General features: G+C 37.9%; 1 protein-coding gene and 1 long non-coding RNA gene across 2 annotated transcripts in view; one reads left to right on the top strand and one right to left on the bottom strand.

Annotated features, from left to right (window-relative positions):
* Window positions 1-19,524, top strand: part of LOC117872154 (macrophage mannose receptor 1-like) — an 84,082-nt gene that overhangs the window by 32,918 nt on the left and 31,640 nt on the right. The window contains exons 10-19 of the mRNA XM_034760334.1: window positions 217-332; window positions 4,929-5,077; window positions 6,433-6,632; window positions 7,236-7,357; window positions 10,557-10,644; window positions 11,978-12,122; window positions 14,168-14,209; window positions 14,302-14,465; window positions 15,641-15,708; window positions 17,699-17,799. Of these exons, the coding sequence (XP_034616225.1) occupies window positions 217-332; window positions 4,929-5,077; window positions 6,433-6,632; window positions 7,236-7,357; window positions 10,557-10,644; window positions 11,978-12,122; window positions 14,168-14,209; window positions 14,302-14,465; window positions 15,641-15,708; window positions 17,699-17,799 (1,195 nt within the window). The remainder of the gene's footprint in view (window positions 1-216; window positions 333-4,928; window positions 5,078-6,432; window positions 6,633-7,235; window positions 7,358-10,556; window positions 10,645-11,977; window positions 12,123-14,167; window positions 14,210-14,301; window positions 14,466-15,640; window positions 15,709-17,698; window positions 17,800-19,524) is intronic.
* The window catches only part of LOC117872159, a 12,953-nt gene continuing 10,058 nt past the window's right edge, over window positions 16,630-19,524 (bottom strand). Inside the window, exon 3 of the long non-coding RNA XR_004644420.1 lies at window positions 16,630-17,103. This is a non-coding gene — a long non-coding RNA (uncharacterized LOC117872159). The remainder of the gene's footprint in view (window positions 17,104-19,524) is intronic.

Genomic DNA, 19,524 nt, shown 5'->3' with positions numbered 1-19,524 from the left:
TGTTCTACTTATTTCAAGGAAATATTTTGCTAACTTATTTTCCATCTCTGCTTGTTGTTCACATTGTGACCCCTTCATTCTTATTGTTTGTTGGTTGCCCCATGGTTTAGCAGTAACGTTGTATTCTATATAATTTTTAAAAAACAGAATAGAAATGAGTATTACATCACAATTTACCAACAAGCTTGTGTGATTGCCTAATATTTATTTTGACAGGGATGGAAAAGACATGGCTTTCATTGTTACATGATTGCAAGTACATTTGCATCATTTTATGAAGCCAATCAAACGTGTGGAAGGAACCAGGCTTCCCTAGCTACTGTTGAAAACAGGTATGGAAAAGGCTGCTGTTCTGACAGCTTACAGGACCTTAGAAGGCTCAAAATCCTTAAATGGTCTAGATCATCAAAATAAAATACCCAATGTTGAGCAAAGTCAGAGACGGGCTTGAGGCAGAAAATTAGAATGGGATATCGAACCTCTCAAAACGTGTGTGTAGGTGGGTGGGTGCCCAAATCCAAGGGTGTGGGTCAGCCCACTGTAGAGATGGGTGACTGCCATGAAATTTGAATTCACCATTATATAGGGTCTGCAGAGCAAATTAGTCCCTCACTTACATCTGTGCAAACCTATTCCTGTCAGTGAGGTTGCATAGGTGTGAGTGACTGGAAATTAGTAAACAATTCTGTTGCTGATGCACACACACAAAAATAGAATTACATTTGCTCTGTCTGAGTCGTGTTGGCTCTGCAGAGCTTACAAGAGTAAAAAGCAAAAAACAAACAAACAAACAAAAACCACCCTATTTTTGTTGCCAAATAAATAGCTAGGGCTCTGAATCCCACACAGGAAGCAGATCTTCTGAGTGAGAAGGGGCTATTTTTACTAGTTACTTTTTCTGGCGTAGAGCTGGACTTTAAAAAAAAAAAAAAAGTCATCTGAGCATTTTCTGGCTATGCCAAAGGGACAGGAGACATCTGATATGCTTTTAATCAGGCCACAACTTTATTATTAGATGTTTGGGGCTACCTGGCAGGTAAGCGTATAGTGCAGGTAACCCCATGTTCATTCAGGAATTACCCAGGGGGCTCCCCTTCTTTTTCCATCTAGGTCCCCCAGCCAATTCATTGCCAGGACCTTACCATCCACCCCCTGCCTTGTAGGAGGGTTAAGGTGGGCTACAAGAAATGGGGGTTGGCTCCCTGCCATACCAGTCATAGGAGCCCCAGCCACCCTTCCCCTCCCCCGTTCCATTCATTTAAGCCCTTTTCCAAGCCATTTATCTGGTCACTGTATACTTTCTGCCACAAGGAGGTGCCAGCAATTAGCTTGGCTGCCTTCACCCCAAACCCAGTAGGGTTCTCAGACATCTCCTAATGCTCCCTTTTATATCAGCCAGAACAAATCTGCAGCAAAGCCTGGCAGGGGAATCCCACCTTCCCTGAATAATTCTGGTGCCCCAGGTTGTATTAATACTGACCACCTGAGGTCACACACATGTTTTGTATGCTTCTGTCGCGGTGAGCGACTCACTGCTGCGGCGCCTTCTGCTGGTTGTCTCAGGGAATTAGCATTTCCAGCCTCTGGAGCGCTCTCTGCAGGCTGGTGTCCCAAAGCCACAGGCCCCCATGTCCCTCCCAGGACCTGGTGACCCTTGTCTTTGGGATGCTGCCCCCAACCCTCTATCCCCACCTTGCCTCAGTCGTGGGCTACTCAGCCTGATTGGGGTGTGGCCCCCAGCTGAGGCTGCTTTCCACAATCAGCCCCGCTTTTTCTTCCCTGTCACAGCCCTCTCCCCGGGCTGTTTTAAGCTTTTTAAGGCAGGAGCAGATGACCCCCTCTCCCCCGCTACAGCTTCCTAATGCCAGTGCTCAGTTGTCCGAATTGCCTCTTCCCCCATACACAGCTGTACTGCTGCTGTTGTGGCCCTGGTTCCGGATGAGTGGCAACCAAATTCCATGGAGCAGAACCAGGCTTCCCAGCTTCCCAGACAATAACAGATTCTCCCCAGCCTCCTTGATCAGTCATTGACTGTTGCAAGTTTAATATCCCAGCTTGTCCCTGCCAGTGTATGTCACACAGTTCCAAGTTCCCCCCCGCAGAGCCCCTACAGAACCCAGGAACTAGCTCGCTGATCCTGAAAGCACAACAAATTGCTATCAAGAATGCTGCTCTGAACAAGACTGCCTAGATCCCTGAGAACTTTAACTGTGGTAGGACTACAGGACTCCTCCCTGGGGCCATTGGAATGCAACCACCCCACCAGAAATCTTTGAGTTAAAACCACTGCGTGGATATGGATAATTATTTAGTCCACTGACAAACGTAACAGCTGGGAGGCTATTCAAGATTGTTGAGGACACCGGTTGATGGGTTGCCAGTGACACCATGTACTGCAGCACCTGCTCCTCTGTAATGGAACATAAGAACATAAGAATGGCCAAAGGTCCATCTAGCCCAGTATCCTGTCTACCGACAGTGGCCAATGCCAGGTGCCCCAGAGGGAGTGAACCTAACAGGTAATGATCAAGTGATCTCTCTCCTGCCATCCATCTCCACCCTCTGACGAACAGAGGCTAGGGACACCATTCCTTACCCATCATGGCTAATAGCCATTAATGGACTTAACTTCCATGAATTTATCCAGTTCTCTTTTAAACGCTGTTATAGTCCTAGCCTGCACAACCTCCTCAGGTAAAGAGTTCCACAAGTTGATTGTGCGCTGTGTGAAGAAGAACTTCCTTTTATTAGTTTTAAACCTGCTGCCTATTAATTTCATTTGGTGACTCCTAGTTCTTGTATTATGGGAATAAGTAAATAACTTTTCCTTATCTACTTTCTCCACATCACTCATGATTTTATATACCTCTATCATATCCCCCCTTAGTCTCCTCTTTTCCAAGCTGAAGAGTCCTAGCCTCTTTAATCTCTCCTCATATGGGACAACCCCTAATCATTTTAGTTGTCCTTCTCTGAACCTTTTCTAGTTCCAGTATATCTTTTTTGAGATGAGATCACATCTGTACGCAGTATTCAAGATATGGGCGTACCATCGATTTATATATGGGCAATAATATATTCTCCGTCATATTTTGTATCCCCTTTTTAATGATTCCTAACATCCTGTTTGCTTTTTTGACCGCCTCTGCACACTGCGTGGACGTCTTCAGAGAACTATTCACGATGACTCCAAGATCTTTTTCCTGATTTGTTGTAGCTAAATTAGCCCCCATCATATTGTATGTATAGTTGGGTTTATTTTTTTCCCATGTGCATTACTTTACATTTATCCACATTAAATTTCATTTGACATTTTGTTGCCCAATCAATTAGTTTTGTGAGATCTTTTTGAAGTTCTTCACAGTCTGCTTTGGTCTTAACTACCTTGAGCAGTTTAGTATCATCTGGGCCATTTGTTGACTGGCCTTCCCACTCCTGTAACTGCATGAATTCATTAAAACTTGTCTCATAGCTCTGCCATTTGAACGCAGCCAGCTGATCTCCATACTACTCAGATAACCATCTACCCAAGGTTCCATAGCGCTAGCAGCATCCACTCAGCTTCTTGGCTGGCTCCTGGTGCCAGCTCCTGAAACTGGAGCATCTGAAAATAAGGCAAGGTGTCTGCTATGCTAGTATCAACCCCAGAAATGGTGATAAAGTAATCAATATTCTCTTAGAGCATATTTAAGGACCATCAATTCAACCCATTCCCGCTCTGGGGGAAAAACTTGCAAGGTTTGTACAGGCCTTTGTGTGAATGGTCCTGCCACACTGCCCTCAATTCGTTCCTGTGGAATCATTTGCTTTACAACGTAGCCCATCTATGCCCATTACATCAAAAACATTTTTTTGTTTGTTTGATATCAAATTGCTCCTAGTCCCCATAAAGAGGATCCTAAAACATGAGCAAACTAACCAAACAGAGTTGATTTCTATCTGAAAGTTCTTCACAGTTCTTTCAGTGTATTTTACATGAGGAGATGATGCACAATATCCAATATTACATGTTGGAGGAACACAGAAGGGGTAGGTTATGGGGAGTCAGAACTTACTTATATTTGGTCGACGGGTCCTTTTGGAATTTCTCATATTTGTTTCTGTAGTGTCTTAGTAGATCTGTATGCAAACTCTACGTGGCATAGATTGTATTTTCCTATATTTGTGTATGAGTGCATAGCACATTTCTGGTACAACTGTAATACAAATAATTAACAGCAAATTCATCTGGTCTTGGAACTAATAACAATAACAAATATGCAAATGTTTTTTTAAATGATTTGATTTTGCAAGACTCCCATCTCTATTGTATTTCCAGTGAGCCTTCTATGTATTGCTGACTTTTAAGTATAGCTGACTTTTATTTCTACATCTTCCCAGCCCCACAAGCACACATTTATATGATGTTCTTAGTTAACAGATTTGATTTTCATGATTGTTAGTTGAAGTAGTGAATTATAGTTTCTGTCAATACCATCCTAGACTGCATACTTTTGTTTACTTCTTCTGTAGTATGACAGACCCTTAATCTGGAGTAGATACTTGTGGTTATTTTAACACCAAACTGCTGTCTTGCATATAGCACCAAGTATTTAAAATATAGAACTATTGTAAATTCTCTAGAATTAAGATTATATTCCACCAAGATAACACTAGGTGCCTTTCTTCCCCTTCACTTGTTCACACTACTTCAGTCCTTCTGAATATAATTTTGTTTACTCTACAGAAAGAAAGGGGTGAGAGAAATTACAAATTCAAAATATGCCAAATATGTCCTCTGTGAATGATTCCACTTTATTCTGTTGTGTTATACAAATAAATATGCCTAAACCACTCATTTAATAACTCTTGTAATATAAATGATAATGACATACTATGTACAAATATTGATTTAAAACCAATTTGACTATTGTCTTCTTTTTGTGCAGATATGAACAAGCTTTTCTAACTAGTCTGACTGGGCTGAGGCCTGAAAAATATTTTTGGATTGGTCTTTCAAATATACAAGAAAAGGGGACTTTCAAGTGGACCAATGGGGAAGCAGTCCTATTCACGCACTGGAATTCAGAAATGCCAGGTATATATAGCACTACAATATTGGTTGGGGAGTACAGGGGCCACACTGCAATACTCAATGTTTAGACAAAAAAAAATTGTAATTCCCTTAGCAATTCATTCTGTATCCTCTGCTGGATTGTACAGCAGTTGGCAGTTTGCAGATGCTTCTTTGGTGAAGGGTATCATTGTCAGGAATTTTGGTTTGCTACTTTGGTGTGAATGGTGTAAGTGATCTGCGTGCCTGCATTATGTTAGCCTGCTGGTTAGTGTTGAAATGCGATTGTATACAAGCTTGGAAAAAGCTCAAATTGAAATCGGTTCTGATTTGCCATTGTAATGGGAAAGACTGAGTTAGTGTTGGGGCTGGGCTGACATGGAGTACATAGTGTGTGGTGGCTTAGAGAGAATGCTAGATAGGAAATAGGGGGTGAGGTGTCTTGTGATGTACTTGACCCCATCATAATCAGTATGTTACCAGAGGGAATATCAATAAAAAGTTATATAGTTAGTTTGGGATAACCTAGCACTGAATGAGTGGGGCCAAAAAAATAGAATTGAAAAGTAGCCTTGTGAATATTAGCTAAGACATCCTAAGTGTTCATCCTAAAAACCTGTTTTTTAATATGAAAATATCATGCCATCCTGCTAACAGGCTGTGCCTAGGACAGCTTATTCTGTTGAACACCAGATTTATTTAGATCACTTTGTTATCTGAGGATATTTCAATGGATTCGATTCCATCTGCGTGGTTGTAATTCACACCTTTGCAGAAGGCCAGCCCAATGGCTTGTGCAGTCCTTAAGTTCTGAAAATGGGGTTTAAGTAGGACTTAGGTGCTGCTAGACACCATGCTGACCATTTGCTATGCCAATAGTGAACAAAATTCTGCATTACTTTTCATAAGATCCTGTGGTTAGCCTTTATGTTCAAATGCTTTTGATGCATGTTGAAAAATGCCCACTGTCTTTGGTAAATCATACAAGGCATGTGTGAAAGAACTGTGGGCTACATAGATATAGACACTGCAGTTATCAAAAGGGACATTAAAACCGGGGTCTGTTAAAACTGAGAACATAGCACCAAAAACACAGGCCTCTACCACTTGAGTTCAGAGGAAAACTGTAGTTGTCAGAGACTAGAAGGTTGTGAAGCTGCTAGGGCCAGCTACTAAAAGGCAACAGGATGATATGTACTGACTAAGTATACTAGACATATATGTCCCTTAAATTCACTGAATGACCTTTGTGAGTTGAAAAAATTATCCATTTGAATGTGTGAAGAAATATAATTCGTTTATATGAGGACAGAACTCAAAGTTCATGAAGTTCTAGATGATACACAGTTTGGTTTTCATTTCTTTTTATATATATAAAGGAAGAAAGTCAGGCTGTGTTGCCATGAGGACTGGAATTGCTGGTGGATTATGGGATGTTGTGAAATGTGAGGAAAAGGCAAAATTTCTCTGTAAACAGTGGGCTGAGGGAGTGACACCTCCGCCTATTCCAACAACAACTCCTGCCCCCACATGCCCAGAAGGTTGGGATTCAAATAATCGTATTAGTTTCTGCTTCAAAGTAAGTACAGCAAATAATTCTGAATTAATATAGACTCTGTACATATTTGAAACACAGAAGTGAAAAGAAGAATTTAAACAATAATGACTTCCATGCAGACTAGACATGTTTGCATTTTCTCTCCATCTTGAAAGGATCTCGGAGTGTTTTGTAAACAGGATTTACAAGCTATAGGTAGGGGTCACTCACCCATCACTGAAATGCAGACGCCAGCAACTATTTAATAATACACAACAATAGGCGAGAGAGGCTTGCAACTGCTCCCCTCGCTTCTCACCTCTGGTGTTCAAACCTGACTTTTCTTCTCTCACATCTCTAACTCCTATTAAATTTTAAACTGTTTTTTCCTCATTGTTTGTATTATAGTAGAGGTTGGTCTCACCAGTGCCCTCTGCTAGCTGTGGCTCAGATGTTTGCATGTAAAGTGAAACAGATTTTGTGTACAAGGCATTCTGTAATCTGTATAACACATTTTAAATTTTATACTGTCTGCTTTTTGATTTGTTAGATTGTATGACACCATACCAGAGGGGCAATAGATCATGTTTTTTGATTCTATGATGCATATAGTGTATCTCTGATTGTAAAATATACTCTCATTAGCCTTTTGCAAGAGATCAAAAGAAATCATGGTTGGAATCTCAAGAATATTGTAGAGCAATAGGAGGAGATCTGGCCACCATTAATGGTAAAGAAGAACAATATGTTATTTGGCATTCCGTAGCGTGAGTATCTATCTATATTATGGTTATTTTTTCACTTTATCCATTAAATGAGAAAAATAAATGCCTTTTGATCCTTCCTGCAATAGTTGGTTTCAGCAAAATATTTATACTTTGGTACAATATTTGTCATCCAATTTAAAATATTTTAGAATTGTAATATTTACAATCAGTTAGGGATTCCAAAAGTTTAATGAATTGGTATACTTTTGCCTGCATATTATTTGGGAATTTATAAAATTGCCACAGAGGTAATTTGGTACAACATGTGAAAATTTATGAAGGAGGAAAATGTTCACATAAAACTGGTCAAGGTTTTTATTGTTCCCTAGCTCTAACTAACCAGGTTGTTGAAACAATTTCAAATAGCTTTGCTCCTATGCAGTGAATGTCAGTGCAATTACGTGGTCTCTAGTAAAGGAACTCATAACATAGGGTAATACATTATCAATGTGATCAAATGTATTTTTTAAGAAAAGCAGCGTGCACATCACAAAACAGGTTTTTCTAGTAATAGCTTCTGAAAACAATCCCCGTGTATTCCAAAACACCTAAATCAAGTATTATTGGCCAAATTTTCAATGAGGCCTTAAATTATGCTTGTAAATTTTGCATGTGCAGGTTATAGCTCTGGATTCAAAGGCCATTGAAGTCAGAGCCTTATCATTGATGTCAGCAGGCTTTAGTGGATGCAGATAGGATAAGGCAACAGAGGGTCCTGTGGCACCTTTGAGACTAACAGAAGTATTGGGAGCATAAGCTTTCGTGGGTAAGAACCTCACTTCTTCAGATGCAAGAAGTGCATCTGAAGAAGTGAGGTTCTTACCCACGAAAGCTTATGCTCCCAATACTTCTGTTAGTCTCAAAGGTGCCACAGGACCCTCTGTTGCCTTATCCTATCTGCATCCACTAAAGCCTGCTGACATCAATGATAAGGCTCTGACTTCAATGGCCTTTGAATCCAGAGCTATAACCTGCACATGCAAAATTTACAAGCATAATTTAAGGCCTCATTGAAAATTTGGCCAATAATACTTGATTTAGGTGTTTTGGAATACACGGGGATTGTTTTCAGAAGCTATTACTAGAAAAACCTGTTTTGTGATGTGCACGCTGCTTTTCTTAAAAAATACATTTGATCACATTGATAATGTATTACCCTATGTTATGAGTTCCTTTACTAGAGACCACGTAATTGCACTGACATTCACTGNGATGACCTTTCAAGGTCCCTTCCAGTTCTAGGAGATAGAATATCTCCTAGAACTGGAAGGGACCTTGAAAGGTCATTGAGTCCAGCCCCCTGACTTCACTAGCAGGACCAAGTACTGATTTTGCTCCAGATCCCTAAGTGGCCCCCTCAAGGACTGAACTTACAACCCTGGGTTTAGCAGGCCAATGCTCAAACCACTGAGCTATCCCTCCCCCCTTCCAGAGGCAATTTTAGAGACCATTTTAACTTTCGATTATTAGGACACTGTTTTGCCACCATTACTTTCTTTAATGATCATTATGCATAATATATCCAGCAATAAACAACTTTGACGTTTTCAATAATTTTACATGCAAAAAACCCTGCATTTTTACCTGATTAAAATAAAAAGTTCCCTTTTTCTGCTTCTGTTCTGTTGTTGGCCTAATTGGGCAGGGCAGTTTGTATGCAGTTTGATTCCTTTGAAATTAATAAATAGCAATAAAACCCCAACAATATATTTACATTATAAATACTGATATACAAACTGCATATCTTCTGGTATATGGGAATACAAGTATATTATATGTGTGTATTCCTGTGCTTAAGGAGAGAGATGTTGTTTTGGGTGCCTCACTCCATCCCCAACTTCATTAAAAGAAAAACCAACAGAGTGTGGGCAGCTGTGAGCTAGTGGGCTGAGTCCAAGGCCTGGTCCCCACTAAGCCCCCACTTCAGACTAAGGTACGCGAATTCGAAGTACCTTAGTCCGAACTTACCGCGGGTCCAGACGCAGCAGGCAGGCTCCCCCGTCGATGCCGCGTACTCCTCTCGCCGAGCTGGAGTACTGGCGTCGACGGCGAGCACTTCCGGGATCGATCCCAGAACATCGATTGCCTGCCGCCGGACCCTCCGGTAAGTGAAGACGTACCCCAAGACTGGGATATGTGGATTTTATGGTAGTCTTGATCTGATTCATTATGTGACTGTCAAAGGTCCTGAATGGATGGGTTGGTCAATAAGGTTAAAGTACTTCATTGATTCAGCCCCTCCCCAACTTGGAGGGGAAAAGGCCAGTGCAACAAAAAAACAACCAGTCAAAACACCCCAACAGGGAAGTTGTCAACATTAACACTTTGACTGGATAGCTCAGTGGTTTGAGCATTGGCCTGCTAAACCCAGGGTTGTGAGTTCAATCCTTGAGAGGACCACTTAGGGATCTGGGGCAAAATCAGTACTTGGTCCTGCTAGTGAAGGCAGGAACTGGACCTGATGACCTTTCGGGGTCCCATCCAGCTCTATGAGATAGGTATATCTCCATATATTATTATTATTAAATCTCAGACAATGAGGCCAATTTTTAAAAGGTATTTAGCTGCCTAAAGATGCAGGTACGCACCTAATAAGATTTTCAACAGCACCTAAGCAGGTTAGATACCTAACTTTTATTGAAAGTCTAACTCATTTAGAAACTTTTGAAAATCCCACTGGGCACCTATGTGCATCATTAAATGCCTAAATACCTTTGTTAATTTTCCCAAATACCTACTAGCCAGCCCCGCCCCCCTTTGTTCTTGACTTTTTGTTCTCCTCTTTATACCATTTGTACAATTTCTTGCTGCAGCGCAGTCACAGTAAAATCACACCTGAAGTTAAACCAGTGAGACTTTATCATGTAGATAAGTCCTCACACTCATTGTTTCAATCAGAATTTTCCACTGGGCCAGTATATGGTAACTCAGCATTTGGGACCTCTCCTACACAGAAATGTGACTTGGTATTTCAGTGCCATCTACCAGTCCACAGATGATCCTAGCATTTGTAAATAGTTAATTTTAAATTATCGGATGACAGATTCTCAATATTCAGGTATGTTTCCAACTGATTTTAGAAGTATTTTCACAGAAAGTTTATGAAACTTCTTGGTGTGATTTAGATTTTTGAAACTTATTTCATATAAAAATGTTTCTCTTGTTTTTCTTTAATCTGTCTGTATATCTTGTGTTTTAGGAAAAATGGATACTATCACCAGAAATTCTGGATAGGTTTATATTATTTGAATCCTGATGATGGATTTGCTTGGAGTGATGGGTCTCCAGTGAGTGATTTAGTTTTTCCACAATTGTTTATTTTTCTTTCTGACTCTGTAATCCTCATGCTTTTTTTTAAATAATTTTATTCCTGATCATATTCCTGAACCCCTGTTAAGCTGCCATGTGCAAGGCTGATGAATAACTATCCTGTAGCCAGATTTTGTATACAACACACTATTTTTTGTATTGTAAAATATGTTTAAAATAAAAAATAAAGAATAAAAGTGACTAATATCATAAGGGTAGTCTACGTACACAGAGGTATAGTCACAAAAGAAAAATTGCTCTGACTTGCCTAAAGGAAGGAGATTTTTTTTAATGTCTGTTTTTTGCCTATCCATTTTTGGTGATAAAGGCTTGGTGAAATTGGTGTAGTTGTAAAATATAATAATGGTAGTTTAAAATACTGTCTGTAACACCTAGAGCCATGGATTGCTCCCCTTTATCCTTCTGTTTTGTAAAAATTCAAATGAATAAAACGTAACAGAAAATAGCTTAGGTCTTGTAAATTTACCTTTTCCAGAGCTAATTTAGAACCTGATCCTGCAGAGCTCTGCACTCGATAGATCATACTACTTGTTTGCCAGTGTAACTCTGTTGAAGCCAAGGTGTAAAACTGAAGCAACTGTAGTGAATTTGGCTTTGTGTGTATTTTCCAGTAGAACTGTTTTTTAAAAAAAAAGAAATTCAACAGAACATTTTTCATTTTGAAAATGTGATTTTGTTGAAATTTAAACATTTTGTGGGTTATATTTTGATTTCAATGTAATTTTAGCTGGAAAAAATGTTGAAACGAATCCGAAGAAGAGCTCTGAGTAAGCTCTAAAGCTTCTCTCTCTCATCAACAGAAGTTGGGTCAATATAAGATATAACCTCACCCACCTTGTCTCTCTAAAAAGAATCATTTAGATTTCTTTGTTTTGTTTCAATTTTGTTTCAGTTCATTTTGTTTTTATTTATACTGCATTAAATATTCATGTTATATTTTATTTAATATATTATCATATTTCAACATCATAAAAACAAAACATTTTATCTTATCAAAACAAAATATTTTGATGTTCTCAAAATGCTTTGATGTTTCTGAATAATTTTTTATTTGAATTTCCATTCTGCAAGAAATTTAGAAATTTTAACTTTTGATCCCAATTCAGAATGTGAACACATTTTGAAATGTTCAGAATTTTCCACAGAATAGAAATTCCATTTTTCTGACCAGCTTTATTTTCCAGCTTGACACTGGAAATCCAACTTGGGTCTGTCTGGTTTTCCTGCTGCAGAGCAGTTACTATCTCTTTCTATGAAGAAAATAGTAATACAATTATATTTCCACTTCAGATGATATATACAAACTGGGCCTATGGAGAACCCAATAATTATCAAGGAATGGAACTTTGTGTAGAACTCAGTGGAGATTCCAGCATGTTATGGAATGACAGGCACTGTGACTATGTATATGACTGGATTTGTGAAATAAAGAAAGGTATAATTATTTCCACCTTTAAATAAGAACAATAAACAAAACATAAATGATATTTTTGTCTAATTTAAAAAAATAGTTTTGCCTTCAGAATGTCACATACAAGAAGTGAAATAAGAACAGTGTGAGGGAATTAATTCATCTGTCTTCATTAAATTTAGAGATATAGAATATCTAAAGGGTGTCCTGGTATTATGTCCATGAGTCTGCCTTATTCTTTTTCATGCCCTAAGAAAGGGAGTGTGATTCTTGAATTTCATTCATTTTATTCTAACAGGCACAGATAGCTTTAAGATTGAATTTCAAATTGAATTCAAATTTTCCGTTTTCTTTTGTTCATGCTTTTCTCCAACAAATTCCTTTTGAATTAATATTTTCTGAGGTTTGATTTAAGTTTATTGGAAAGTTTTTTTTTTTTCCTCCGATCAATTCAATCTTTTTTTTTTTTTTTTTTTTTTTTTGAGTTTTTAAAATGTGAAAAATTGGTTCTCCTTTGCATGTTCTAATTAGACTTTTTTTGGCCAGGTTACTGAAGCTCGAAATTTGTAAATTGTGGTTATTTTCCACATCTCTATTTTGAGATCCGAGATTCTTCAAGCCAAACTGAAGAAAATCAATTCCATAGTTTTAAAGCCACTGTGCATATGCAGTAGAATTTTTCTATTTCAGCTACTGAACCAATTTCCTTCAAACATGGTTTGATTTTTAGGTCTCAGAAATCTTCAAAACAAATGAAGTTTGAAAAAAAACAGGTCAGTAGCTTTAAAGTTATGGTAGGCAGGTAAACATATCCAGAATTAGGATAACCTTAACAAATGTGTCCTGAATGTGTTGAACTCAAAGTTTGGATAGCTGGCATGAGGACACCTTTATTAAGGAATTCTGTTTTCTTGTGGCATCACGCCCCAAAAGCTCCAAATCAAGGAAACTTAAAATTAGCTATTTATGCTGCTTCTAGAACTTGAAGTATTTCAGTGACTGCTCCAGCAATTGCCTCATCACAGTCTTTTATTTAGGGAGAGCATAGAGTGAAGGTCACATTTCAGATAAATGAGAGCAAAAAGTTAGACCAGAAAGATCCACTTATGATTGGTAAAGAAATTTCTGGGAAATTCAATAGGAAATTTCACTAAAAGGTTAACACTTTTGAGATTCTATTTACTCAGCAAGGAAAATGACTGAAAAAGGATGACATAGACAGAGAGACATCAAGTGTAGTGGAAAGTCATTTTCTGTAGTGCCAGCGACCAGGAAAATCCATGATATGACTTAACAAAGCTCAGAGAGTACCTGTGGCCTGCCTTTTATGCTACTCAGAAATTATCAGGAAAGTGTTAAACTCCACTGCAATATATTGTGATTGTTCTTTTTTCAGCTGGTACTATGCATGAACTGAAAAATTTCACAAAAAAATTCAAAATTGTTTTCATTTTACAGGATTTGAAATGGACCTGTCGTAAAGCATATTTTCACAACATTTTTCAAATGAAAATTTTATCAAAAACCTTATCTAAATGGTTAACATCTTTCATTTTCTGAAAATCCAGTTTCAGTAAATGAAAAATGTCATCATGGTTTTTTATAACATTTTCTGAATAGAAAAATGTTTTAAAAGTTATCAATTTTTTTAACAAAAATTGTTTGAGAGAAAAGGCCATTTTTCAATGACAAAAATTTATCTGAAAAATATTAAACCTAGTAACAGCTGTTAATGGATTGTTCCTAGTCTGCCTCTTATCTTCCACTGCACATACTAGTTTGTATATACAAAATCAATACAAAAAGGAGGCATAGAAGCTTTCGCAGAGCAGGACAAGCATCTGCTGTGCCCCATGCATCTCAAAACAGTTCTAATTCAATTCTGACACACATTTAAAGGTAACTTACAGTGTATTGTGTATATATAAAGAATGACTGGAATCTAGTGCTTTGGGGCAGAAATGTTTTCTTTAAACTTTACTATATAAACTTGAGTACGGGCGGGGGATGGGGAAGTTGTGCTACATGGCTATGAGGTGTATTACATGTGGTTTTATTTTATTTTACAGGAGCAAAAGTAAATCCTGAACCAACGGAGCCTCCTAGTCCCAGTGAGTTTTTTTAGTAATGTATTTTAATAATTATAATGAGAATAATATGTATGAGAGGGGCAATAAATATAGTCTCATTATTTTCCTTACAGAATATAAAATCACAGATGATGGATGGATTATACAAGAAGACAAGCAGTATTATTTCAGCACAGAAAGTGTTCCCATGGAAAAAGGCCGGGAGTTTTGCAAGAAGAATTTTGGAGATCTTGTTGTCATTGAGGGTGACAGTGAAAGAAAGATGCTATGGAGATATGTGAGCAAACCAGGTCTTGCTTCAGCAATTAGTAATCTAGTACAGTGAACATGGGCACAGAATATTTCACCTTAGAGCCTGATTCACTATTATGTTGTTCCAATTTTATGCCCGTGAAATCAATGTAGATACATTGTCAGAAAACTGCAATAATGCAGTGGTGAATTAAGCCTTTAGTTGGCAAAGTAGTCAAGACAGGGACTGTGTTAGCAATTGCCGGTTGATCTTAAACTTTAATTTGAATCAATTTATGGTTATAAATCAGATTTTTAACAAGATCCAAATTGCTTTGCAAAATAACAGTTGCCAGAGTTAGCCACTGCTTCACTTGTCAGTCTCAAAAGAACTGAATAAAGTGGAAGTTTTCACTGATAAGATGGGCAGGAAATTACTGCGCTGCTAGGTCGCTTGACAACTTCAAAATACCCTGGAGATCTGGAGACCTTAAATGCAATACTCCAGATAAAATCAAAGGCTCATGGTCTTATTGATTTCAGCTTGTGTGTGTGTGAGTGTGTGAGAGAGAGCGAGAGAGAGAGAGAGAGAGAGAGAGAAGAATAAAAGTGGAATTGCCAACCATCAGGTTTGTCCCCTATCTCTCAGCATTGTATGACTGGCAAAATCTTGAGAGGGAAGTGAGAATTTGGGGCATAGATTGAGACCCAGGGAAGAGCTTGTTTACCTTGAGTGATTAGGAAATTTGGGGTAAATTCTCCTGTAGCCTATGAGCTGATCTCCATTTTATAGAATCAGATGTGCTTATAAGGCAGACTTTCATTAAATAACAATTTTGCTCAACTGACTAAAGAGTAATGTAATAGTGAATGGAGGTGAAGGATTTAATCCAAATCATTGGAGAGAGAATATCAGTCACTAGAAATGTCTTTAGGTATTAAATCGAACGACTTTGAAAAGAAACTGAAATAAGTACTCATGTGATGGCCACCCTCTTGGCCAATATATTGGGGATTGAACTGGGTACCTCCAGAGCTAAAAGCATGAGCTGCTACGACTTAAGCTAAAAAATTAAATTAAAAATTGCTGCGGGATGAAACAACTTATATCCTCTGTGATTCAGGGCAGAGGGGGACCTGTAACTCACTCTCCAGGCAGTTACACTAAAATATTTTTGATATATAAAGAGGAAGTGTTTAAGATTTATCTTTTTATTTTAGATCATGAAAAATGGCAAAGAAGATGCATATTTCATTGGTTTAGAACTGAGTTTGGATAAACAGGTTAGGTAAGTAAACAAGCAACATCAACGCTAGTCAGATGTACTGTAGTGTAACAGGTCTTGTATTGGACAAAGCTGTGATTACAGAGTACTTTAGGGTGAAATTGTGGCCCCGTCAAAGTCACTGAGACTGTTTTGCCATTGACTTCAGTGAGACCACGATGTCCCCCTTAGTGTTTCCATTACTGAGTGTTGTAAAAATTTATTCTGGATTAAATATTGGCATAAAGATCTCAGTTCACAAGCATATTTAATTCAAAATTTTTAGAAAAATCCCACATTTCTTATTTATTATAGCATTTCTATATGATCGATCACTATAATGGCTACTTTACATTTTCTATAGTGTGGTGGGGGTGGGGGTGGGGAATTGAGTTGAATTGTGCACTCGGTTACGCCATTGGTCTGAATCTTACAAAGTAAAACCCCACTGAGGAATTTAAAAGAATGTTTATCTATTGATAAAGGACCAAATTCTGCCCTCATAGAAGACCAACTTCCATTGAAGTCAATAGTGTTTTTCCATTGACTCCAGAGGGAGTTGGCTCAGGCTCTTAAACCCTTACAAATCCATTAATTCCTTAAGAATATTAGAACATTAATATATTTTTTAAAACAACAACAACAACAATGAGGAGTCCTTGTGGCACCTTAGAGACTAAATCATTTATTTGTGATAAATTTGTTAGTCTCTTAGGTGCCACAAGGACTCCTCGTTGTTTTTGCTGATACAGACTAACACAGCTACCCCTTTGAAACCGTTTTTTTAAAGTTCAGTAGTTCTGATGGATTTTGAAAAGTTGTACTTTGCCATTTGTTTTAAGATCAGTAGTGCATCCCAAAAGATTTTAATTGGAGAGACAGCCCTGAGTTTTGAAGTTCTACCAGGTATAAATCTTTTTTTTTTTTTTTTTAATTTGACTACCGATAGAACTGGATCAATCCAATTTCAGTTTAGACATATCTCCAGTTAACTCAAAAGAAAAAATGATTTTAAAAAAAAAATAGCTTTTACTCAGAAGGAATAGAAAAAGTGATGTTAGAGATAAAGCCTGGATTGGGGGAAATGGGAGTGTCTGGATTCTGCTGTGCCATGCTGATCCCTAGCTTCCATAGTGGCCCTTTGGCTACATTCAGAATTGTCTTGGGTCCCAGGATTGGGAGGTACAAAGGTGTATTAAAATACTGCGCAAATCGGGGGCAAACTCAGCTGTAACACGAGGCCTGTGCCTTTGTAGAAACAGTAGGTTTGTTTCTCACTCATTACTTTTCAACAAAGTTCATAGTTATATATAAGTACCTAGTACCATATCTTCCTTCCTTGGAGGGGTCACCATGTATAATATTCCTTTTTGGCCAGCAGTTACCACACTGTGGTGCCTGAAATACTGCAGTCTTTTCCTGTATTTAAAATAGGAAATAATTAACATATCTCAGGTTTCATATGATGGTAACTGTTGACTTTTTCATAGAAATCACAATATGCACCTTATCACATCTTCATAGTCTGTTTTTTTCTGTATTATTCATTATATAAATTGAAATAAATCAATTGTTTACAGAAAAATAAAAAACAGAAGAAAATCGACAAGGAGCTAGAATATGAACCATATTCGCCAACACACTTGGACTGTCTTTTGCTGCTCTAGCAATGCAGCTAAGCTATGTTTATGTCTGCTTTGCATCACCAGACCTGTGCCAATGCAGCTGGAGTGTATTGGTAAATATAGCCAGATATTTAAAAAGAAAGTTAGTATATCTAGAGATACAGAATAAACACAGGGATAATCAAAGTAAAAATATATAAAACATATTTTCTCTTCTCAGTTAAGTCTTTAGCAATCTCACAACTTTTAATGTTAATGGAAGTTGGACAAGTAAAGCACTCTAAACTAAATGGTTGATAGACTTCTTCAACATTTTGCAAAATGATTTTTGTAACATGGAAGCAAATAAATTTATGCATAAATAGGTTCTGTTTTGTCTGATTTTTAAGCTGGATGGATGGAACCCCTGTGAATTTCTTAGCATGGGCAGCACATGAACCCAACTTTGCAAACAACGATGAAAACTGTGTAGTCATGTATAAAAACTTAGGTGAGTAATATGACATTTTTGGATTTAATTTTTGTTTTTTTGAGTAGGTCATTAATTTTTGCTTCTGTGGTTTATTTCTTTTTCTTTTTAGAGGTATTACAAAAAATTAAGTCTCTTCATATGTTTGTATTGTATCCAGCACAATGGGACCTAACAGCGGCCACTGGGCATGGTTGCTATATAAATATTAATATAAATATTATAAATAATATTATTATTAACTGAGCTAATGTGCTACTAAGAAGTTAATGTGGATGGCATAAATAACAAATTCTTCAAACCTTTCCATTGCCTTTCATCTCAGAAACACAAGAATGTCCATGCTGGGTCAGACCAGTGGTCTGTCTTCTGATAGTGACCTGTGCAGGTGCTTCAGAAGGAATGAACAGAAAAGAGCAATTATCAAATGATCCATCCCATGTCATGCAATCCCAGCAATTGGCAGTTTAGGGACACCCGGAGCATGAGACTGCATCTCTCACCATCTTGGCTAAAAGCGATTGATGGACCTATCCTCCATGAACTTACATAATTCTTTTTGAACCCAGTTATATAGTTTTGGCTTTTATAACATCCTTTGGTTGATTGTGCCTTGTGTTTTTTTAAACCTGCTGCCTGTTGTTCTCAGTGGTTGACCCCTGGTTCATGTGTTATGTAAAGGGGTAAATAACGCTTCCATATTCATTGTGTCCACACCATTCATGATTTTATAGACCTCTATCATATCCCTCCTTCATCATCTCTTTTCTAAGATGAACAGTCCCAGTCTTTTTAATCTCTCCTCATATAGAAACTGTTTCATATCCCTAAACATTTTTGTAGCTCTTCTCTGTACCTTTTCTAATTCTAATATATCTTTTTGAGATGGGGTGACCAGAATTGCACACATGGGCATATTCCTGGATTTATATGGTGGCATTATGGTATTTTCTGTTTTATCGTCTGTCTAGCTATCCATCCCTTTCCTAATGCTTCCTAACATTGTTAGCTATTTTGACTGCCACTGCACATTGAGTAGATGTTTTCCTAATAATTGTTGTTGCCCTTTTCTGAACCTTTTCCAATTTCAATATATCTTTTTTGAGATGGGGCAACACATCTGCACGCAGTATTCAAGATGTGGGCATAGCATCGATTTATATAGAGTCAAATATTATATTTTCTGTCTTATTATCTATCCCTTTCTTAATGAGTCCCAACATTCTGTTCAATTTTTTGACTGCCGCTGCACACTGAGTGGATGTTTTCAGAGAACAATGACTCCAAGATGTCTTTCTTGAGTAGTAACAGCTAATTTAGACCCCAACATCTTGTATGTGTAGTTGGGATTATTGGGGGAGTCCACTATTTACCTGTTCCCATTGTGAAAACTGACCATTTATTCCTACCTTTTGTTTCCTAACTTTTCACCAGTTATTGATCCATAGAGAACCTTCCCTCTTATCGAAAGACCGCTTACTTTGCTTAGGAGTCTTAGGTGTGGGACTTGTCAAAGGCTTTCTGAAAGTCCAGTTATGCTATATGAAGTGGTTTCAGAGTAGCAGCCGTGTTAGTCTGTATCCGCAAAAAGAAGAACAAGAGTACTTGTGGCACCTTAGAGACTAACAAATTTATTAGAGCATAAGCTTTCGTGGACTACAGCCCACTTGTAGTCCACGAAAGCTTATGCTCTAATAAATTTGTTAGTCTCTAAGGTGCCACAAGTACTCCTGTTCTTCTTTTTGC

The sequence above is a fragment of the Trachemys scripta genome, chromosome 2 (genome assembly GCF_013100865.1).
Source record: "Trachemys scripta elegans isolate TJP31775 chromosome 2, CAS_Tse_1.0, whole genome shotgun sequence".
In the NCBI taxonomy this organism is placed as follows: domain Eukaryota; kingdom Metazoa; phylum Chordata; order Testudines; family Emydidae; genus Trachemys; species Trachemys scripta.
This window is presented reverse-complemented; position numbering and strand designations above follow the sequence as displayed.